We start from the raw sequence: 23,635 nt of genomic DNA, 5'->3' as shown, positions 1-23,635 counted from the left end.
AAACCACCCCAGCTCTCTTAGCCTTTCCTTATAGAAGTGCTCTAGCCCTCTGAGCATCTTTTTGCCTTTATCTGGACCCTCTCCAGGAGGTACATGTGTTTAATTAGCCATAAAAAGCTCGTTGCACACATTTGTAGTTTTTCCCTGTCTTGCCTGTTTGAATGAAACATCGTGGCGATGTCAAATATAGCACACAGACTGTCAGCACAAAATGCAGGAAAGCAAAATGAAAACACAAACGTCATGTAAAAGTCAATGCACGTGGTGTTGAAAGGCTGTGTTTGGCTTCTGAATCGCATGATCTGAGGGAACAGCACCGTGAACTTAATGCCACAGTGCTTCTCAAGGGGCATTGCTTTCAGGGCTGTCAGATGTTGTGAGAAACAAACAGTGCAATTCTTACGTGGAATTAATATGTGCAGAATACATAGGGGGGGAAAAAGGCAATGATTTTAGTTATAGGTCCATAAAAAGAACCATTTAATGGAATTCCTTTTCCCTGTTTTTGGCTCAGTAGGCGCGGCTCGGGGGGTCACGTTGTGCGGTTCCATGGTGTAATGGTTAGCACTCTGGACTCTGAATCCAGCGATCCGAGTTCAAATCTCGGTGGAACCTGAATGTTTTTGCCGCGGGTACATCTTTACTGCTCAAAAGTTTGGAAAATGACTTTAAGGCGTTTTTCATGGACTGTTAGAATGCCATAGATATCCCATGCCATAATCATCCCATGCTACGTGGAAAACCCATCTAAAGAAGACGAGTAAGCAATAATAGAATTTTCCTGGTTTCCCCCCCCCTCCACCCCCCATCTCTATTATTTTTTGCAGCCAGGTTAGTACTTTCTGACACAAATTATCAGAAGAATCTCAGACATGTCATAGTATATAGTTTCCTTCTATTTCTATGCTTTGAATCGCTTGTGTGGAAACAGTTTTAAATTCTGCATCAGCAAAGTTGGTGGCAGCTGCTGAGCTCTGAGGCAGGGATGAGATTTTGGGGTGTCTCTGACAGCAGATGTTCTCCCAGAGTTCATGTTTGCTTTCTGCCATCATTCTAAGAGGGGTAACCTTATTGTGCCCTTCCGGTGCCCAAAGGGGTCCCAAGGGAGCTGGAGAGGGACTTTGGACAAGGAACTGGAGTGACAGGACAAGGGGGAATAGCTTCCCACTGCCCTAGGGAGGATTAGATGGGATACTGGCAAAGAATTACCTGTGAGGATAGTGCAGCCCTGGCACAGGTTGCCCAGAGAAACTCGATGCTCTATCACTGGCAACACTCAGGGTCAGGATGGACAGGGCTTGGAGCAGCCTGGGATAGTGGAAGTGTCCCTGCCCATGGCATGGGGTTGGGACTGGATGATCTTTAAGGTCCCTTCCAACCCAAACCATTCCGTGATTCTATGAAGACAACGAATATTGCAGAAACTCAGAACAAACATGAATATTTAGGTCGTGTTAAATTCCTATCGGTTATCCCATGTGCAAGGGCAGAAAGGACAACGATTTCCCAGCAGGTTTTGTTTGCTGTGGATTTATTGCTCGAGCTGGCAAACCTGAATGACACCATCCGGTTCTATGGTGTAATGGTCAGCACTCTGGACTTTGAATCCAGCGATCCGAGTTCAAATCTCGGTAGAACCTGCCCCGGGGTACACTTTTTCTGCCTCCCAGCGCGGCAGGGATGGACAGGACCAGGATGAAGCTCCAGGAGCTCAGCACCAGAGGGTTTCCTCGACCTGAACTGGGTTATGCTCTTCCCAATTTTATTCAATGCAATCAATTTGACAAAAGACTTTAAGTAATTCCTACTACCCTTTAAATAGATCTTTCATTGTATTTTACTGCTGTTTTATGTAAAGTATTTGGGGGGGGAGGAAAAAAGGCATCTACACTGTGGTAAATTTCATCAGGTAAGTGTGCAGAATTTGGACTTTATTTTTCAGATGCATCCAACTACTCACTTGGAAAATAAGGGCAGAAATGCAGTGGTTTTGGAGTGGATATGATCTCACAGATTGAACTCTACACAATTTAAATGGATATTCCCTCTGCTTTGCTTACACAAACCCTCAGTAGTTATTTTTCATTTCCAGGGTAGCTAAGGACATCTTATCACCTTGACTCCCCTCCTCCAAACCTGTCCTACTAGTCACTTGTTTACACAGCAACAGAACAACCCTGCTCTGTGCCAACAGCTCCTCCTCCTCCTTCTCCTTCTTCTCAGGCCAGGTAACCCTGGCCTGTTGTCCCTTGGAAAAACAACACAGAACACATTCAGATAGAGTTATTATTTAGTAGAAATCCAGGTCCCAGCTGGTCAAGAGAATATAAGGAAATGTTGGCTCAATTCATTAAATTTTCACACAACCTACTGATGAAAAAAATCCCTTGTCTGTGTCAAGGCTTATTTTCATCCTTTCCACAGCTGTTGGATTAGGCCACACACAAAGAAAGATCTTTTCCTGTGCACCAGTGCTTTAACCTACTTTATCCAGTAATCTCAGCACAACCAGCCACCCTCAGACTGCCTTCACACACCAACCTTGTTCTCCCCAGGCACAAGAGCTTTAAAGCCCTAGAGGCTTGTCTGCCTTGCAAGGACCCAATATATTAGTTTACAACTCTAGAGAGCAAATTACCATTTCCTAAAGCAATCTGGCAACTTCCTCCATTTCCCAGTCTGAGGTGCAGCTGTAATCCAGAACTCCCATAAATTGCTGATGCAGTATTGGTGGCACAGACCTGCCCAGAGCTCCTGCTCAGTGCCTCAGACAAACCCCTGTGTAAAACCAAGAGCATTTGAACTTTTCCATGGAACGAGACAGAATCAGTGCAGAATTGAATACTGAGGTTTATTTATGACAACTCATGGTCATGCTGCATTTGGAAACAAAGCACCAAAATCTGGGTAACTGAACATCATCCAAATACAATCGAGCTGCGACTGCTGCATGTGGATATATGGATTACTCCTGGGGAGAGCACAGCCCAGGGCTGCCCATGTCATTGGCCACAGTGGTCACACACAGAGCTGCTGTGGCTGAGGGAAACCTCCTGCACCAGGCAAAGGGACTTCACAACACACTGCAGCAGCCTCAGAGTAAAGTACTGTAACCCCAAGAATCTGACATGCTCAAGTCAAGAACAACCCAAGACAGTTTTATTAATTCATTTTCTAGGTCCAGTTCCTTTCCCACAGTCCCTCCAGTTTATAATTTTCTAAAAATCCTCTTGTCTCAGCACAAGGGAGAAGTAAAGCACTATGGCTGTGGCCACATCAGGAGCTTTTCCTGTTGCTGAAAAGGCAGTAGCAATAGAGAGTATTAGTTGCCAAAATCCAATCAGGGAATGAAATCATGCTGTAATTTTAGAAGTGTGGCTACAAATATATATTGTCAACAATAATGGACTTTCCAACTGCAGATTTAAAAGCCAGAATCAAATCTTAGGCAAATATCTCACTATATATGAAGCTGCAACAAGATTTTCTGACATATGTTAAGATTCCAATGAAAGCAGGTGAAGGGGGAAAGACTTAAGGGATAAAACTTTTCTTTCCTTTTCAACTGGCACTTTAAAGAAAAGGCCTTTAAAAAAAAGCATTTTACTTCACAAAGTTGTAAAACAGAAGCTGGCAAAAAAAAATACTAGTCTCAGTTACTTAAGTCACTAATGATAATAGAGACATCCTGTGTAGCCACTACAAGCTCAGTTAGATGCCTTTCATGTCTTTGAAAAAGAATTATACAGCAGACAATTTACCAACAGCTCTTTACACTGCAACTACCTCAATAGGTTAAAATACTTGAGCAGATGGTAGAGATGGTGGATCCAACTGAAACAGGTTATTTTAGACACTGAGCCACCAATTTCCCTTGCAGTGGGAGCAGAGCAGATGTATTTCACCCACTGGCAGCCCATTCCTGGGGTCCCCCAGTGGCACAGGGAGTGAGGGCCCTTCAGAACAGCAGGCAAGCACAGGCCTGAGGAGGATCTGTGATGATGTACAAACACCTCGGGGTCAGCTTTCAGAACAGCAAGGCAGCTCTTGTGCAGTTTACTGAAGATTTGCTCAGAAAAGCAAACTTTTTTTGTACCATTTCACCCAGTATATGCACATAAAAAAATAAGCACACTGTACAAAGCGCAGCAGGGATATAATTTAAACATGCATCCAGCTACAAACCATATATACAGAGAAACAGGCCTATACAAACAGAACAGGACCACTTTATTACATTAGAATTCTGGTGGAGTTTTTGGAGGAAATCACGGCAGATAACGAAAGTCAGACCAAAGGAGGTGTATGTTGCTTCTGAAAGTAATCTGTTCTGAAATGTCACACAACACCCCCATCTTTTTTTAGCACACATCTATTACAGTTCCAGCTACACACAGCTCTTCCCATGACTCCTGGACTCCCTTCCCGTACAGAGGTAGATTTCTGTCAATGTTCTGATATTGCACCACATTAAGTATCATGTTCTCATCACAAGGAACAACTTGCAAAGGCTAATTTATGTAATTCATGGGCATAATCTCATCGTGGGCATTCACAAAGTGCAGTGATCAAATTCATTTGCACCTGAAAGAAAACATCCCTCCAAGTGCTCTGCTTTGTTATTTAGGTGGAGGTCCAATGGAAAGCTGCAATTATTAACAGCTTCACATTGAGAGCTATTTCTTGTCAGCAGGATGACACTTCACTGTCTTTCTCCTTTGCAGCATCCCTGGTCTGGCCAATGCCAGGTCTTGCCCTGCCCTCCCTGTATCCCATTCCACTGTGTCCAGGTTAAATGTGGATTTCAAATACACACAGGTTTTTGCAGGATTTCTTAATCACACAAGCAGTTGTAATATTAAAGAAATTTGCAAGAAGATTCATTCAAACTGCATTAAATGGTTCAAAAAGCCCATCCACACTTTCAGGCTGCCTAAGAAAAGCTAGAACTGTGCTAGCTTCAAACAGCCATTAATTGTGAACAGATCTGATGCTACCAGGAAAATCTGAGGAAGTCTGGCAGGAGTTTAATTTCTTTTGTCCATCACATTCTTGAATAACTCTCTGACAACTGGGGAAGTTGCAGACAAGCTGCATGGCAGTACCACTTCACAATGTCTGTTCAATGAACTTCTATAGCATATTTATAAAAATAAGTGCATCAAAATTCATGATGTCGACGGATTGTAACTTTGACGAGTTCACAAGCATTGCTTAGTATTTTTTCTCAGAGGCACCCCAGGAAGATATTTTTTGCAGAAGTCTTTCAACATGGAGACAAATGAAAGAACAATCTGGGCATGTTTCACTCTCAGAGAGAAGCCAAAGCGAGCAACATCACTCTTCACGGCTGCAAGCTTGGCAGAAAACTTTGTTTCCTCGTAAGTTCTCTTTTTGTACCAACCAACCTATTTGGAACTATTTTAAATGAACCATTTAGCATTAGCTTCCCAGGTTTAGTTTCTACGAAGCATTCTGTGACATTACATCAGTAAGAAATGATGGCTAGTTTGGAACTGAGTATTTTTTACTGAATTATGGATACAAGGCTTATAGAAATTCTTTAAATCTCTCCATATACTCACTTGTCCTTTAAAAGGGCCTTTTCCTTAACAAGGCAAGTAAATCCCAAGTTACTTCACACCAACTGCATCAATACTGAAATTCCTGTTGACTGTTTTCCTGTGATGACAGGGATTGCAGACCTAGGAGTAAAATCATCTCACCCTCTTGGAGGAGCCCATTTTGTGCAATGATCCTTTCACTTCAGGGAGTAACTCCATCAGGAATTACACTCCCTGTCCCTGGCAGAAAGGGCTCATGTACCTTGCAACATTAGGTTTTTGAATGAAGAAATAAATCCACTGTATGCAGGAAATGACAAACAGTAAAAGTTAAATGCCAGTGGCAGGAACCAGGGCTTTTGGAGACTTCTCTGGTTTAGAAAAGCAATGGTTCTTCCCAAGAACAATCCCCAGCTGGGCAGAGCCTCACTCACACCCTTGCTGTTGCACAGCAGCTGCGATTGCATAGAGGGTTCAGTGCTGCCCTGTAAGCTCAGCACAGCTCTGCACCTTGCTTCGTTACCATTTGATATCCAAACTGCTTGTGGTTTGATTTACTGCACTGTAGGTGGTGTGCAAAGTGTCCTGGACCTTCTTGGAGTCCATGCCCTCCAGCCAGTCCTGGTACATCTTCTGAACATGCAGGTTGGTTTCTGGCAGCCTGACAGGAATTGCAGTGTACACCTCTTCCATCTGGGCAAGCAGAGCTCTGTCTGGTTTGCCATCCTCAGTCTGTGCCTGGCCTTTTCCATTTAGGCACCCTTAGGAAAAGAATAAAGAAAAAAGTTGGAAGGTGATGGAGATTTGATATGAAAAGGAAGTTTTTGTTAACTCAGAATTCTTTTTTCACACTTCTCTAAAGAAAGTTTTCTCTTTTAACTTCCCCCCACACTGTTACAATTTGTTTTTACCTAAAGTGACTCTGGTATCAACATCATCTTAATGGAAATGAGGTTTCCATATCAACAATCTTTCTCTGTATTCTCCATGGCTTTATGATCCTAATTATGTTCCTTGTCTTTTCTTGCCCTTGACAACCACAATTTCAGAGTGTTTCCTCTGAGATTTGGCAGCACAGTGCTGGCACTTATTTATAGGTCAGAAGAGAACAAATAACATCGTGGCTAATTTTAGAAAACCCAATCATTTTTTGAGCCAACCCAGCACCTGTAATTGGTGTTTTGGACCTATCATTAAATAGTGAGATTTTAGATGATTAAGAAGAGAATTAAGAGGGAATGAAGTGCCTGCCTGTAAGGCAGCTTTCCTTTGAGATTCAAGATGTATGTGCAGAACTGGGGATCCACAATTATTCTTACCTCCTGGGCAGGCAAGGACTTCTACAAAATGGTACAAAAACTTTCCTTTTTTCAGCTTCAGGACCATGTTTTGGATATTCCTGAAGCCATAAGCTGCTGCAAAACGCAGCACTGTCTCCCCATCCTTTTCAAGGGTAACTTCTTGGAAGTCCTTGTTCCTGTCAAGATACACAGAGAACATTTTAACCTCCTGCATTCCCAGAGGGACAATCTAACTGTGTCAGTTTGTATTCAGATGCTCTAAAGGGAACAGAACAACTATACCAGTGAGATCAAGGTGAACTCTTCTACTCTCCACACATTGGGATGGAATCTTCATAATAAAATTAGGCTTAATTTTTAAATGCAGGCAAGTTTTTAATAAAAAGAGTACCAGCAGGAGCAGCTTTACAGTGAGAGACTGGTGGGTTTTTAGCCAAAGAGCCAGGTTAGCAGTAACTGCTTCCACTGCAGCACCAGTCAAAGCAGGGAAGTTGCCAAGAGGGTGGTCAAACCCTGGAACAGCCTCCCAGAGAGGTGGTCAATGCCCCAAGCCTGTCAGTGTCTAGGGACATTTGGACAAAGCCCCTGAAAACATGCTTTAACTTTTGGTCAGCCCCAAGTGCTCAGGCAGTTGGACTAAGTGACTGCTGTAGGTCCCTTCCAACTGAGAATATACCCTGTACTGTCCCAGTTCACCCATTCTACATAACAAGGATACAAAACTCTAACTTACTTTAATGCTTTGTAGGTGATTTCCTTGACATCCATGCCAAAAAGCTCCTTTGCAGCATGTTTAAAAATGTGCTCCAGGTAACCATCAGATCTCTTCCCTTCATGCCTTACTACATCTCCCTCCTTTAGGTCATCAAACCTTAGGAAACAACACAAAGGAAGATCAACTTCAAAATTTCATTCTTTCACTTCAATAAAGTAGTGTATTTCTCCCCTTCTCTGTCTAACCCCACCAAAAAGTGTTTTGTAGCACTGAGAACATATTAACATTTTTATTTATTACAGCTTAAAAATATAAGTTATTCAGGACAGCAGTGAGATGCTGAAAGAAATAAATTCAAAAAAAAAAAAGGATGTAGGGTTTTCCATGTTCAGAAATATCAAGCAACCATAAATTATAAAAATGCACATTTATCACAATCTGAAGATTTTGTGAACAGCCATTCACTGCTCAAAAGCCATGTTGGGGAAAATTTATTATTTAAATAATCATTTTTTGCTGGTGAGAATATGAAAGTACTTCAGAAGTTTGAAGTCCTTGCTGACAATTCTCCTGCTTCAGGAACTGTTTGTCTCAGTCTGTAACACTGTGCCAATAAAATAACACCAAATCAGTACAGTTGAAACCAGGTTAGAACAGCATACCCTGAAAATAAGTGCTAAACTATGGTTCAGGAAAGAAAATGGGAGATTGTATCCCAAGGGCATCTCCTGGAAGTTCACCTCTCCCCCAGTTAAAAGCAGCTCTGAAGAGCCCTCATGGCACAGGATTTGCTGCTGGGACATGTGCTGGTGACTACCAAAGGCTCTGTGGGCTCCTGTTGCTTTCTGGCAGAGGAGCAATCTGTGGCGAATGCCAGCTGCAGGAAGAGATCCTCCTCATCAGCCCAGCACAGAGACAGATGATGCCCTTTGCTCCTCCACGTAAAAGCCTCTCTGGACATGATCTCACTGCCTTTTCCCAGAACAGCCAGCAGTGCCTGAGCTGCTCTCAGCCACAGAGCCCAAGTGAGAGTTACACAGTAAACACATCACTAACCAAGTGCTGAAGTTTTAATCAATTGTTTAATCCTGAAGAGCTGAACTGTGTCTGTCCCCTACATACCACATCAGTGCACCTACTTAGGAACTACTGCAGCTTCTAGTTGGTTGATTTCCTGGGTTTGTTTTTCTTTTTTTAATAACCTCAGGTGATTTTGTTTCCTGGTATGTCTCCCAGTTTTTGCCAAATGCTACTTGCTTTAGCTATAGTTACTTTATTCATACAACTTCTTCAATACCAAGCACTTTATCACAAATTGCTACTGTGCTGTAGAGGATGACTTCAAGTTATTTAAATTTCTCTGCAAGATGTACTTTTAATACCCCAAAGAACAAAAATTTATGTCATTTGGTTGCACAGTTGAACCAGCATTATCAGATTAGTCCTTTTAAAAATTAACATTTTCCAACATAAATTGAGGGCACTTGTCTTGTTCAGCCTGGAGCTCAGACTTTACCAGGATCTGCAGCTTCCTTCTGAAGGACAGCTCTGATCTCTGCTTTCCATGACAGTGACAGGACTCAAGGAATGGCTGGAGCTGTGCCAGGGAGGTTTAGGTTGGACATCAGGAAAAGGTTCTCCCCACAGAAGGTGCTAGGGCACTGCCCAGGCTCCCCAGGCAATGGGCACATCCTGAGGCTGCCAGAGCTCCAGAAGCATTTGGACAACACCCTCAGGGATGCACAGAGTGGGATTGTTGGGGTGTCTGTGCAGGGCCAGGAGTTGGACTGTGATGATCCTTGTGGGTCCCTTCCAGCTGAGGATATCCTATGATTCTATAAATTTGGCTAATAAATCAGGTACATCCTGAATAATAGCTCATCCTTTCACTGGACAAGCTGATATAGAATTAAAACACTGTCTCTACATGATTCTGATATTGAATTAAATTACTCTCTCTGTGATTATGTCTGCAAGAACTTTATTCATTCTCACTCTGTGTGACAATCTCAGGTGGAAGCAATCACTACAAAGGTGGAGCTGCACTACAAACACAGCTCTGCCCACTGACCCACTCAAATTTTTTCACTCTAGGGCCAAACAGAATACTAACTGGAACAGAAAAGAATTTTTCAAAACTTCCAAAGCTTTCTATTTTGTGCAAGACAGCATGTTTATTGCTCCACTACCACCCCTTTGGAAAGATACCAAGGAACATCTGTCACAGTTGAACAAAGATCAGGGAGAGCAGCCTCTGTAACTAAGTCTGAGAATTAAACACCACACACACTGCTCCCTGAGCCAGGCATATGGGATGGAAACAAAACCTCTCCAAAGCTTTGTGTGCTTCTCATCTAAAGCACAGTTCAGTTTTATCTCATCTTGAATAACTAACTGCTGTCCTCAGTATAAAAACCAATTAATTACCATTTCCTGAAAGGGTGCTGCTTCTGGCAATCCACATGAACATATTGGGGAAGTGGAAATTTACTGTCAGGATGCTGCTGTGAAAGAGAGGGGAGCCCAGAGCAGATGGTCAAGCCCAGGACTGTGTCTCAGCAGCTTTGTGGGAGGCAGCTGGACAGGGCAGATCAGACTGCTGGGCTTTACACAAGCTCCAGCACAAGAGAGCTCTGAACAGGCTAACACACACAGACAGTCACTCTTAGTAGCAAGGCTTGTACTTGATACTGTAAAATCTATTAGTACTGCATTAAAATACAAATAAGGAGCTACACAAATCTTCAAGTCATAAATTTTAAAGGAGTTACTGTATAAGGGTCATTACCTCAAATTATCTGCTTTGTATTTAGACAGTACATTATCTATTTCATATTACTTTTACATATAGCAATGAACATCTAAGAGAGTATTTTTGTGGGTTTGGCCACTATATAAAGAGTGAAGCTATGGTATACTGGGGCTTTGATGCAGGTTTTTTTCTCTAAGAAAAAACGTTCTTCTAAGCAGTTTTACAGTTATATTGAATATGCTCTAACATGTCATTTGTCATCAAAATAAGGAAGCAATCCACAACAAAACTACTTACAAACTATCTACAGCTACTTCAGTCACATCTTTCATAGACACATTTTTCTGTTCCATTATTTGGGCAATTTCACCTGTAGGAAAACACATGACATTTTACTTTCAACACAAAGCACAACACACACTGTGTCTGTTTCAGAGACCAATGTGTCTAGTTTGGACACTAAGGCTAAAGACAAGATCCTCACCAAAAGGCCACTGGTGCCATGAGTTTTGAGTGTTACGAATAACCCCAGTGGAGATAAAATAATAATCACAGACAAGCCAGATAATCATTTTAAATATGGATTTGCGTAACATCTAGAGGCTGACAAAATACCTGATTTTTCAGATGAATAGCAGCTTAGGAGGAAAGTATGTGTCACTTTGCCTTCCCTGTGCAGCACCTGTACTACCAGGAGCACAAAACTATGCACTAATTTTTACAGCAGAAAACATCAACCTTATGACTAAAGCAGACTTGAAAAAAGCAAACTCTGGCATGAAGGCTATTCTAAAAACGATGTTTCACTTATGTATTTATAGATGGAGTTAAAAAAAGTTAACCTGATGTCAGGACACAATCAACTTCTGCTGAATTATACAAGGCAGTGTAGAAATCTTCCCTCAAGGCTTCCAGCTTTTTGTCATAACAAGGCGCCACAACTACATGGAAAATTTTATCAGGAGACAAGTTCTGTGGAACACAAAAGGGAGCACATGTGAACTCTGTGAAGAGCAAAAGACACCTTGAAGGATGACAAGGACAAAAATAGTGACATAATCCTCATGCAGGCAATACCAGGAATAAGTCCCTACCCATTGAATTTAAAGAATGTTACACACAGATAATGATTTGCCAGAAATCACAAAGCATCAGCAACAAACTTTTAAAGTCTGTCTTCTGGCTGGACCTTATTCCCTCAGACCACATTTTCTGCAGCTATTTGACTGCCTTAGAAAGAACAAGTCAGGAGTTCAGAGTTCTGGTTGCTAGCTGTCACTCATTCACCTTCACCCACAGCAAGTCCTTCAGAATTCGTCCATCTGTGTGCAGACAGCAACACTTTGCTAAAGAATTTCATTTAAGGCTGCAGTTTCATTTAAGTGTGATATGTAAAGAACAGCAATTTTTTCAACACAAATTGAGAAGATAAAAAGGTTAGTTTCTAGGATACAATGCTTTCATTGATACCAGATAACAGGGCAATTTCCACATTATTCTCCTCCACTCCTGTTTTGGCTGTGCTATAGAACTACCCAGGCAGCATTTCACAAAAAACCCTTTAACTGCCATGGATTTAACTTTACCCATAAATATCTAAATTCATGTTGCACTGCGGGTGCAAGGATTGCTGCCAGCTCACACTGCACTGCATGAAATGAGGTTCTTTGTACATTCTTCTCATCATGGGCACTTGTACAGCAGCAGAGCACCACTTCTTCAAGTAAAGGACAAATATAACACACTAAGATCTGTATTTCAGTATTAAAGCCCAACTCTTCTATTTAGAAGAGCAGAATGGTAAAAATAAATCAGAATTACTTACCTGCTGTCTGGCAAAGTAGCCCTTCACTAGGGAGCCCATGATCTGCTGGGGAGACTTTGCAGTGCAAATGTGAGAGGTCACCAGGTTGGTGAGTACCCTTTCAGCATAACGGATCCAGCCTGGAACCACAAAAAATTACAGGTAGAGAGAAGTGGCCCATAAGCACAGCAAGTGGCAGCAGTCACACAACAGCTCCTAAAAATGACAACACCTTCATCACAACAGGTAGGATACTTCTGTGTAGCCTCCCCACCTTGGGAACGGTAGGAAACCTCAAGGTACTGTTAATAATGCCTTAATAATTCACTATGTCATTAATTCTAGACTTAGGGCCACTGTGAATTTCATGACCTGTTACCCCCTTTCTAATGCACAGATTTAACAAAGCAGAAAGAACAGGATCCTAGCTAACAGAGAAATTTGACCTTCTAGACCTCAGCCCTTGGATCACCAGATAGTACAACAAATGCTCTGTTTGGCTGCTTAACTGTAACCTGCTGTTTCCTGAGATTTAATATCCATGCACCCAGCTTGCCTCCCCTAGAACAGAAGAGTCACATGAAAGCATTATCACAAGATGCACATGAATTAGGCCTAGGGAAAAAAGTGGCTTATTTTACTATTGTTAGAGTAGCCACACCTTCAGAAACACCCCCACATTCAACCACACAGTAACCCCCTGAAATCTCTGTATGCAACACTCTGTCCTTAGTTACTCAAGAATTCCCCTCCACTTCACCAGATCCTTTCAGCATGCCAGCTAGGGCAAACTATGGATATCCACAGCACCTCCTACATCCACAGCTGTTGTATTATTTCCAACTGGCAAATGAGCAAATTAAGGTATTTAGGTGTGCAATTCTTTCATAGGCACTGTAGCTCTTACTGAAAAGCCCAGAATCTTTCACAGCAAGGGTTTGGAGTTCTTTTAATCTACATGACACTTATATTGTGCAGGAGTGTTTTTCATCTACATGACACCTACATTGTGCAGAGAAGGCCCAGCCTTCAGGGCAAAAAAACTTTTGGTGCTAAGAAATAGTGAGAAAAATCACACTTTGTCTTCAAGCAAATTAGTGATTACATAAAAAAGAGAAACTGCTGTGCAGTACATGCTGTCCAGGAAGGGGAAAACCTGTAGGTTAATTTTCAAGCTTGAAATTATAACTTATGTAAAAACACCTGGTAATGTTCAAGTCAGAACAATACCACAAAGGCCAAAAGCAGCACAAAACTGAGATGCAAGTGTTGTTCATGTGGTTTGTCTCTCTATGGCAGAGAAAATAGTTTTCCCAGTGTAATAAAATTTTTCTGATGAAAATGAGAAGGTGCTAAGTATCAGGAAAACCCAAGGATCCTCCAGCTGTTTAAATATTCCCAATTCTTGTTAATGTACACACTTTGATCTTAACAGATACTGGTTTCCATGAAAAATCTCCAAGGCATACATCATCATCATCAAGCATACACTACTGTTGTAGGAAAAGCTGAGGACCACAGATTTACCCATCAGGACTGTGCTGAATTGCGAGACTCTGAATTGGAAGTTTGCCTAATGTCCACCTTCAACTGAGACTTTAAGTCCAAGACACTACCTGCAACAAAGGACTTAATTTATTGATGCTTGGTAAAAAGCTTTATTAGCATATTCAGCATGATAGGTACATCCTATTGCTTAAACGGCTTTAGTCTCAAGTGCTGTCCAAGTAGAACAAAAACTGCTTCTAACAAAACAAGGATAGTTTTTAAAATCCTTGTACTTACCATTAATCACTCCAGCACTCCTGCTATGAGGCTGGTTCTTATGATTGGAATGGTTTTGATACTGTTGTAATGAACTCTAAGGAATTTTCACTAAATCCCAAGAGACTTCTGACAGGTATTATCTGAAGCAATTCCTTAAATTGTTTCTGTCCTTGCAGCAGATGGAACAAGTGTCTCATAGCTGCAGCTCCCAAAGCTCATTAGTCACTGGTTAATTGTACAGGCAGCCTTGGTGAGTGAGCATTTATCTGCACTCCACACACACACTGCTGTTTCTGCCCACTCATCACAGGGCTGAATTCCAGAGCCACAGTTAGGGAAAACCTCAGATACCCCATTCCTATATCAGGGTACACCTGTACTCTTCCAGACCTACATCCTTCACAAATTCATTTGGATTCTTGGCCATTTGCTGGCTTGTGTTGGCATCAAAGAGCAAGAAAGCACTACAAATCACCATATAAATTCTTGCAGATGTAGCTCAGATCATGTTATTTCTGGTGATTTATCGTTAGAAGATCACAAAGATGCATCTATATATCTGTAGGAAGTGCAAAAAAAATAAGAAGACTTTTGATACTGCAAAACCCTATTCCTGGAGAAGGAAATTGATTGACTGGGACAAAAGCATCAGAACCCTCAATAGTTATGTTCTTCCTACTGCTGCTGCAAGACTGCCCCATTGGCTTTTCTGGGAGTACACAGAGGTTAGGTTGGGAGTGCCTTAAAAACACTGGATTTTCCAGAGCAAGTGCTTGATGTTGCTCACCAGCTTGGTACATTAAGGAAGAGAATGGATAATACTTTGAATTATTACATGTGCTACCAATAGTCACACCACTGCTCTTTCAACAGGAAGCAAACCAAAAATGAGCTCACTTTCTCCCCAGAGAGCAGCAGGAGGTGAATAATTAAGACAGGGATGATAGAACACCTTTTACCAGGCTCTGGACTATACAGCTCTTTGCTCATGGTAGATGTTACACCCCAGAGTGCTGCAGAGGGTGATAGGTCTGTGCAAAGTCACACACCACGATAGAAAGAAAGTAAAGCATTTATACTTGAGTTCACATTGACCTTGCATCTACAGAACTATATAAAAACCATTTTGTGATAAACCCATCCAGTAAACAACATCTCTGGGACAAATTTATATAATCTGGGGGTAGAGAGAGGAAGGAGAACAAGGAACAGAAAATGCACTCAGACAAATAAGATCAGGAAACACAGTGAACAACCTTACTTTAAAGATGACTAATCAGGATTTTTGCTTTCTGTAATTGCTGACAAAGAAATATACCATGTTTTCAAAATGGGTTTACAGTGATATTCTGGGTTATTTTCCCAGAAATGAAAGCACCCAAGCTTCTGTTAACATCTGTATCACAACAGAGCTGACACCAAAACCAGCACGGAAACCAGAAACTATCTTGCACAGACCAGACAAGGACAAGAAAAGTGCTCCACTAACTATTTTGAAGTATTTCCACTGAGGGCAGCAGATAATCTGAGCTCTTTTTCTAGATAGAGAAAATTAAAATTATCTCTGAAACTCTAGAAGAAATCCTCAGGTTTTGAATTTTACCTAAAGCACATACAAGACAACAAAGCTCAGTCACAGGGGCGTTTCAACTGCATAGGTTTTACATGAGGAAGAGCAATATATAGTATGTCTGCTCCTGAAGATAAGAGGTTACACTAAGATAACAGCAATAGAAAAAGAAAAGACTTATCTTTTTAATACACATAAATAGTACTTAAAGCATAACCCAGATACTTCCACTATAAAATACACAGAACAAGCAAAAATGCAAGTATAATTCAAAGAGCAGTATTTAAATTTTAGGTCAATGACAATAGCAGATTCTGGGGATCACCAACTGCAACTCATCATCACTAACACTTCTTTAATGAATGCAATCCTCTTGAGTTATTTCAAAGCTAGCAAGAAATATTTGGATATTTTTATCAGCCTTTTGAAAAGCAGCATTATGAACTTTAGGGTGAACATGGGGGGGTGTTAGGAAAAGGAGTTACTTCCACCTCCTTTTTGATACTTATTATTTAGGAATGTGACTTTTTAGTTGAATTGAAATGGTGCTGTGCTAAGAAATGGAAAAAGTTAGCAGTGACTGAATGTTCTGCATCTTTTCAGTTGCTGCAAGTGCAAGTTCTGCTCATAACAAAACACATTCTCAGGTGCAAGATTCTCAGAAGTGAGACATTAAGAGAGTCAAGTCTGTGACGTTTCATGTGAGAATTACTTTCCAAGTGTCAGACATAACCATCTCACAGTCATCACAAGGAGTGTCACTTGCTACTTTCCCCAGGCTTAAGTGGCAAGTCTTAAGACTTTGCTAAAGATAACAGAGGTTGTGGGTTAATTACATCAAAGTTCCTTTAAGAAGTTCCTTTAAGTTCCTTTTCAATGAGGAAACACCCTGTTAAACTTTGTGGTCTGAACACACAAGCAGCAGCCACTAACTCCTCCATTCCAGTTCTGATTCTCAATTCCAAGCACTGAAATGCACTCAGAATGACCAGTGATACTGGGAACTAATACTGTGCTCTTGGTGTCCCTCAAAAGGAAAACAAAAATGCTCTAAGTTATGTAAGGCTCCAAAAGGGAGCCACCCTTTCCTCATCTCCTTGGTAGTTCCAATGAGACCAGTTTGAAGGGCAGGAAGGATGATAAATCAGTTCTCACCAGGGCAAGCAGAGGCAAACATTGGTAAGGCATTTTCCTCCTGGTTCCTCCGTTGGTACCGCTGCACAAATTCCCTCTGGCTCTCCAGGATACTGAAATCTGCAGCTATAGTGGTGTCAAATACATAATGCACTCCTAGGGAAGCAAGCAGAAAGGATCATGGAACTACTAGAATGTTTTCCACCTCACAAACCCTTCTCAAAGTTCCAGGCCTATGAAAAATCTTGGAAGGATCAATGGGTATATTCCTTCCCCTCTGCAAATTGTCACAAAGAGTAGAGCCATAAATAAAAGCCATACACTGGAAAACATTTTCTACATCCTGAGTTTAAAAGGACAACCAAGTGGCTAATGCTGCAGGCAGCACTGCAAACAGTTCTCTGCTTCCTCCTGAGGACTTTACCATTCAGCACTATTGCTTTTAGTTTAATTGAACAGGATGTCACAATTCCTGGGTGACATGCATGGACTCTTGTAAAGCAGAGTTCTTTTCAAGACATGCTGAAGTCACAAAAAAAAAAAAAATCCAGCTAAGAGGCATATCTTCCATTGCTCAAGTTGTCTGCAGAGGCACAGGAGCATATCACCAACACAGCAGAGACCTTCTGGCTGCTCATTTAGCAACATACTCCCTAGATGCCTACGTAACACTGAGCACATCCCCACAGAAGTGACCATAGATAATGAATGCATTCTAGGAAAACTGGGGCCCACCAAAACTTAGGAATGCTTTGAGATGAAGAAAATACACTGGGTACAAAGATGCATGATAAAAACCATGAAACATTAATATATATAGCTATATATGGGAGGAAACAGTTGGTAAGTTTATTACTGTCCTTTTCTTCCTTCAAGCAAATTAAAAATTCTCAAACTTATAAGCAAAGTTACCTTTGCTTTTTATTTAAAACTTTATATGTAATAGCAAAGGAAACACATAAAATAGGCAGATACAAGAGTTCTTGCCTGCAATTTCAAACTACAGGAAAAAAACAGAACTGATAATCTTCTAGAGATGCAACGTGTCAAAAGAACTGGAAAGAACTTAGAATCAGAATTACCTTCTCCCTCAATTTATAAAATAATGGGAAGCTTATGACTAAGCCTCCCTGATTTCTCAGTAGTGACAGTTTTGGAGCCAGCTCCACAATGTCCTTCTGTTCTGTGACCTTTACTGTGAGCAGGGAATGTCCCCAATCTAATTCTCACACTGGTGTATGTGGCACTGGTGCCTGGTTGCAACTTTACAGAGCTTGGAGTTCAAGCTCTGAACAAAGTTGTGCAATGGAACCTTAGCACTGCATAACAAAATATTGTGGAATGGAATCCCAGAATGGTTTTGTGGTTGGGAGGAAACTCAAAGCTCATCCAGTTCCACTCCCTGCCACTGGCAGGGACAGCTTCCACTATCCCAGGTTCCTCCAACCTTGGACACTTCTAGGGAAGGTGCAGCCACAGCTTCTCTGGGGAACCTGTGCCAGGCCTCTCCACCCTCATTTCTTCCTGGAATCTAATCTAAGCCTGCCCTGTTTCACTCCATGCCCCTGTCAAATGCCCCTCTCCAGCTCTCTTGCAGTCCCTCCAGGTACTGGAAGACTGCTGTGAAAGCAAAAACACCCAAAATCATCCCTCCCTTTCTGCTTCACCATTATAACAAACCCAAACTTACCAAGACTTTTGAGGAAACCACAGAGTCTCTTGGCTGCTTCATTCACAGAGAGATTGAATTTAGCAGCAAAATAAGGCAATGACTGAGGGCATATAGACACTGCCAACACTTTGTGTTTTGAGGTATCACATTTCTGGTAAATGAAACAAAAACAAAGGGGAAAAAAAGATAGGTCATTACAACAGGGTAAGGCTCCTTGCTTTCTCTTCCTTTCCCATTCTTTCCCATTCCTGGAGTTATTCCTTAGAGTCCTATGCTTCAGTGGGCCAAATCATTAAACCCCATTAAACAACCCTCAGGTGGCAGCAGCACAGGATGTTCCTCTGATCCTGACAGTGTTCATCTCCAGTCATCTGTAGATGTTTTTTTATATAACTCATGGAAATCCATCCTTCCTGGGACAATTCTGTGGTTGGTTTCCACATGGCATAAGGAAAGTTAAGGGACATTCAGCACCTATGATGTTCTAGCAAGATGAAACATTCTAGCAAATATGAAAAGAGCTGTATGTTTAAACATTAATGAATGTTTAAGAAGCAGGGGCATTTGAAGCTATAAATGCAAGCCAGCAAATTACACATTTGATTTTTTGTTAAGGCTCCGGTGTCTTCATCACTGCAGTTGTTGAGGCAAAGTGGCAAGATGGGACCCTCAACAAATCAGCATTTGTAGGCACTGAAGAATCCTATGATTCCACAGCAGTATGGTGTGGAGCTGTGCAGCTCTGATGACTGTGGCATTTAGCTGAAGATTAATCTTGTGTTTTAGCTGGGACATTTTCCACACCAGTGGAACCCTTGGAAGACAAACCAGGACCATGCTACAGACAAGTCTCAGCCTGCAAATGTCAGAGAGCACAGTCTGTACTCATCTCCATGCTGTATAATGACCCTTCAAGGAGAGCTCCTGACTCAGAGCTCATGACTGCCCCTTGCTCACTGTCCTCGTTTGGACCCCTGGTGTCGTGATGAAGGTACCCAACTGCCTTGCTGTTGTAAGCTTCAGGCTCTCTTAACAGGACCCATGTGACCAAAAAGATTATTTTCTCCACTTCTCTTCTAACTTTCTCATATATATGACAACATCATTCTGTATGGAGAGTTAAACTCCTTCTAAAAAAATTTAAGTATTGCATAAAAAAAAACTTTATTTACGACAGTTATATACAGTTCAAGAAAAGGTTTCAATTCTAGTAGCTTTTGCACAGAAGTCTGGAGCAGAACCAAAATAATTTAATATCAGGTTCTAAGATCTGGGCACTACACCTAGCAACTAACTTCCAGAAAAAACAGAACTCAGCAGAAAATAAGACAGCAATAGAACACTTACAAGGTTTGCTAAGAATATGGACAAAAATATATGTTCCAAATGTAGTCAGGTTGAATATATATTAGAAAGAATTCTACTTTCAAAAACATGTCTTCATAGGTTTGTGTAATGTGGATACATTAGTACCAAAACCACCCAGAACACTCCCAATAATGAAGGTATGAATATTTTTAAACACTGAGCTACAGAATAATTTGTTGGTACAGTAATGAAACCATTACATTGCCAATAAATTTTCCTTCTGCAGGTGCAGTAACTTTCCTCTGGTGTTTATGTTAAGTGCTGTGACCTTGCAACTCCAGTACAAAATTATTTTAAGTACTTTAACATTTGTATTGCCTGAAGTTTTCACTTCCTCTTTGGAAAAAAACATATCCTGACAAATCTTCAGGTTATCTGCCTTGGGAAACCGAGCTGCTTAGTCATTCTGTAACTGCCTCCTCTTCACAGAAAACAGTGTGTTATTGTTTGGGTCACTTTACCTTATTAAGGTTGAGAACACGAAAGAACTCCTTCTGATTCTGTTGGAAAACTCTGGCTCCTTCTTCCAATGTCATGCAACTGTCACAAGCTAGGCAGTCGCTAAGGAGTATTTTAGCATTAGCCAATGTATCAAAGTCATTTTTCTGGTGGCAAAAAAAAAAAAAAGGAAACAAGTATTTAATAATGACCAAATGGTTTTCAAGATCTCTGCAATGAGCCAGTTGAAAAGCAAACACAATATCACTATTTGGTTTAAAACAGGACAATCCATGACACTTGCATAACATCCAAGATTACTTACAGGTAATCAAAACAATTTGTTCCATCCCCTCCATAGCTCTGCTCCTCCTATTACTGTGAAACTCCAAAATGTTTACGTGTAAACAAAGACCTAAATTTAGCCCCTAGTCCATATGCTAGTAACTTAATTTGCACTGTACTTGAGAGCTGACAGTCCCCAACAACTCACCAAGCAACTGAGAAAACTTTCCCTAGAACTATTAAAGCTCTTTAACCAGATGTTACTCTAACAGCAAGATGGCTTGGGCTTTGTACCACAAGGTAGAACAAACAGAACGAAGTCCTGTAATTGCATTGAACATACACTTTGAGATAAAGAGTTTCACACTCCTGGCCACAACACTATTTGCAGTTCACCTGAGAAGAAGAAATACTTGGATAAAAAGAATAAGTAGACATTTTGCCCACTTGTACTATCAAAACCCCTCTTTATGCCTTGTAAGCTCTGTCTCTGTTTTGAAGACTTGATATATAAGCGTTTTGGCACTCAAATTTTTTAGAATTTCTGTTCTGTGGTTGCATAGTAAGGGGCTTTTATTTCACCTTTTTACAAGATTTTTGATTCACATATTACAGGATGTCTACAAGAGCTCATAATTGCTTTCAACTGCTTGTTGTTTATTGTTATATTTAGTACTTGAAAGTTGTCTCCTTATAACCTCCTTTAGGGTGCACAACTACAAAAGAACATAAATAGAGTCTGTTACAGGTTTTAGAAGAAACATTACCTCTTCAGAGCCATCATTTGAACTCAGTGCATCAACAGATGTACTTTGCGTATCATCATTTTTCTGTTTTTTACTGCACTCCTGAAACAAAACATAGAATAGATGGATTATGCATAGCCTGCTCACCGTTCTGTACGAACACTTTTGCAGAACGGTTCGTGCCATTAACCACTGCTAGAGTTATTTACAGCTTTTTGGAAGTGCTCAATCTCCCTCTTCACATGCAAGACCTCGCGTTCAAAGCGCAATTGCTACGTTGGAAATAATTTCTCAGGAATTCCCCCGCTTCATCAGTGTCAGAGTTCGGGGCGGTTTGTTAACCCGAGGGGCTGCCCGCGGAGGCACAAGAGAAGCCTAGCGCGCTCCGTGCCGCCCGGGCACAGCCACGGCCGCATCCCGGCGGTAAGGCGCTCGGGGCTCTCCCGGGAGGTGCCACGGCCGGGCCGCGGGGAGGACGCGGAGCTCGGTGACCTTGGGGCCAGCAGCCAGCGCCGCTGCCGCTGCCGGGGCTCCCGGGCCGGGGGACGAGGCCGACCCAGCCGGCTGCATCCCCCCATCCCCGAGACCGTCCCCGCCAAGGCGAGGGGGCGGGCAGGACCCGGCCGCCGCACTCACCTTTTTGGTGCAGTTCTCGCACTTCATTTGCGGCGCGGCCGGCACAGCCCGGCCCTGGCGCGGCTGCCGCGCGGTGCTGGCCGCCGGGGCTGCGGGACAGGAGAGAGCGGGGCGGGAGGTGAGATCCGCACGAGCAGCGCCCACCGCCGGCCCGTTCCCCTCCCGCCCGTCGCCGCCGCCCTTTGTTGCCGCGCCCGCCCCGCCGGGCGGTCCCGGGGCGGGGGCGGCCCCGCCGCGCTCACGTGCCCCGCAATTCCCTCGCCCGAATCACCCCGCAAACGCCGCCGGACCCCGCCCCGAGCGGCCTCGGAGGGGACAGCGCTGGTCGAGCCCCGCGGGCAAGGTGCCCCCGCAGCACGGCCCTGTCCCCGCACGGGGAGCGGAGCCCCCGCCGCCGCACGCCCGGCTCTTGAGAGCCGCCCGCGCCGAGGTGACGGGAGAGCGGGCGAGCGCAAGCCGCAGCTCACCGGCTCCACGGGGAAAAAGAAAAACGACCGCCCAAATCCCCCCGAAACCCCCAGACCAGCCTGTCGGGGGGTAGCGGGGCGCAGGGCCGGGTCCCGTACCTGCCGCCGGGGCTGTGCCTGTGGCCGCAGAGCGGGCGGGGCGGCACCGCCTCCTCCGCCGCCTCCCCGGCACGTCCCCGGCCGCGCCCGCCGGGCTCATTGCGGACCTGCGCCGCCGCACGTACGCGGACGGACCCCCCCATAGCGATCCCCATCCCGAGCGGGACCCCCGCGCCGCCTTGGTCCGCCAGGCAGCTGCCCTCCGCGCCCGGCTCTGGGGGGTGGCTGTGCCCGAGGCTCCGCTGCTTCTCTGGAGCGTCCCTGCATATTTTTTACAACGCGCTCCGCGGTTATATCGTACAAAGGGTTTTCTTCCCCGATTTTTGCTTTCTCTCGGTGGCTTTAAATGAAATGACACTCTGCGACTTACTAAATACAGCATCGTCACCATTTTATTTAACCAATATGCTGCGATTTCCCATTTCTTTAACAAAAGTACCAGCGATGCTGTTCCCAGGCAGGAATCCCAATTCCTCCTGTACAGGATTATTAAATACATCAGCCACCCACAGTCTCAAAGACTCCGAAGTATTAATTAAGATGCTTATTATTTCTTGTCTTTCTAAACCCCAGGTTGTAGGATTTAGACAGAAAGGTTAATTTTGCTCCTTTTTTAATCCCCGGCCATATGAACACGTACAAGCAGCTGCCTACAGCTACACAGAGAAGTTTTTCAAGTGTAAAATGACGTCTTAGAAATTAAACCACACAACTGCCAAAACCCAAGTAACTTCCTGCCTAAACTGCAACTTTTCTGTAACACTGGGTAAATCCCCTCCTGTTACAGTGAGCTCTAATGCTTTCAGCCACAGATGTTTTTTGAGCACAAGGGCTGGAGACACGCACAGCCACAGAGGTTTGTTACCCAAGGACACAACTTTAAACACTTGTTCCATTTTAAGGATACTAAAGATAACGCCAGAGAATAATGTAGTGGGGTTTTTTTTGTTTGTTGTTTTTTTTTAATTTGCAGACTGTGAGTTATCTCAGTCAAGATATTCCTTAGCTTTACCGTGATGAAAGCAAACAGAAAGGTTTGCATACTGCCCATCTAGAGAAAAAAAAGCTGATATGATGCTGCTTTACATACACCCTGGAAAAATATCACTAATCCTGGCCTGAGGTAAAAATTGTAATAGCTTTGGTAATAATTTTCTGTGCCTCTGCTCTCTTCATTCAAAATGCTCACATTTCATATTAGCATATTAACCCAAGCTTTTTAAAAGCACCACAACCACCCCTGAGCAATCCCTATGTGACCTAAGAATTTGCATTTCCTACAGACTTGCTGGAATGCTGCATTATCTGACATCTTTC

General features: G+C 42.8%; 1 protein-coding gene and 2 non-coding genes across 4 annotated transcripts; 2 read left to right on the top strand and 1 right to left on the bottom strand.

Moving 5' to 3' along the window:
• The first annotated feature begins 543 nt into the window (after positions 1-543).
• Positions 544-615, top strand: TRNAQ-CUG (transfer RNA glutamine (anticodon CUG)). Its single transcript has one exon. It is a non-coding gene; the product is annotated as a tRNA-Gln (tRNA).
• Positions 616-1,568: 953 nt separating this feature from the next.
• On the top strand, positions 1,569-1,640 carry TRNAQ-UUG (transfer RNA glutamine (anticodon UUG)). The gene has a single exon. It is a non-coding gene; the product is annotated as a tRNA-Gln (tRNA).
• A 1,197-nt stretch (positions 1,641-2,837) lies between these two features.
• On the bottom strand, positions 2,838-22,358 carry NARF (nuclear prelamin A recognition factor). Of its 2 annotated transcripts, XM_085077919.1 has the most exons (12): positions 22,319-22,358; positions 21,753-21,841; positions 21,138-21,218; positions 20,109-20,252; positions 18,298-18,430; positions 16,629-16,763; positions 12,158-12,276; positions 11,175-11,304; positions 10,630-10,702; positions 7,599-7,736; positions 6,884-7,041; positions 2,838-6,325 (listed from the first exon to the last, which is right to left on the bottom strand). In XM_085077919.1, the coding sequence occupies exons 2-12, from the start codon at positions 21,777-21,779 to the stop codon at positions 6,084-6,086; spliced, it is 1,380 nt and encodes a 459-aa protein (XP_084934045.1). In that variant the 5' UTR covers positions 21,780-21,841; positions 22,319-22,358; the 3' UTR covers positions 2,838-6,083. The 2 variants fall into 2 exon arrangements, with proteins under 2 accessions (XP_084934045.1, XP_084934044.1); XM_085077918.1 differs by lacking the exon at positions 22,319-22,358 and having other exon boundaries at positions 21,753-21,995.
• Positions 22,359-23,635: the final 1,277 nt, after the last annotated feature.

This window comes from Lichenostomus cassidix, chromosome 18 (genome assembly GCF_008360975.1).
Source record: "Lichenostomus cassidix isolate B80296 chromosome 18, HeHo_3.0, whole genome shotgun sequence".
Taxonomy (NCBI): Eukaryota; Metazoa; Chordata; class Aves; order Passeriformes; family Meliphagidae; genus Lichenostomus; species Lichenostomus cassidix.
The sequence above is the reverse complement of the archived record's forward strand: the minus strand, read 5'-3'. Positions and strand labels throughout refer to the sequence as shown.

What these genes read in the sequence shown, in the direction of transcription:
- NARF (XM_085077919.1), bottom strand. Translation starts at nt 21,779, where the DNA reads ATGAAGTGCGAGAACTGCACCAAAAAG. An exon ending in TGGTTTCCTCAAAAGTCTTG is followed by an intron (nt 16,764 to 18,297) that starts GTAAGTTTGGGT and finishes TTGCTTCCCTAG; the next exon opens with GAGTGCATTATGTATTTGAC. An exon ending in GCTACTTTGCCAGACAGCAG is followed by an intron (nt 11,305 to 12,157) that starts GTAAGTAATTCT and finishes TGTGTTCCACAG; the next exon opens with AACTTGTCTCCTGATAAAAT.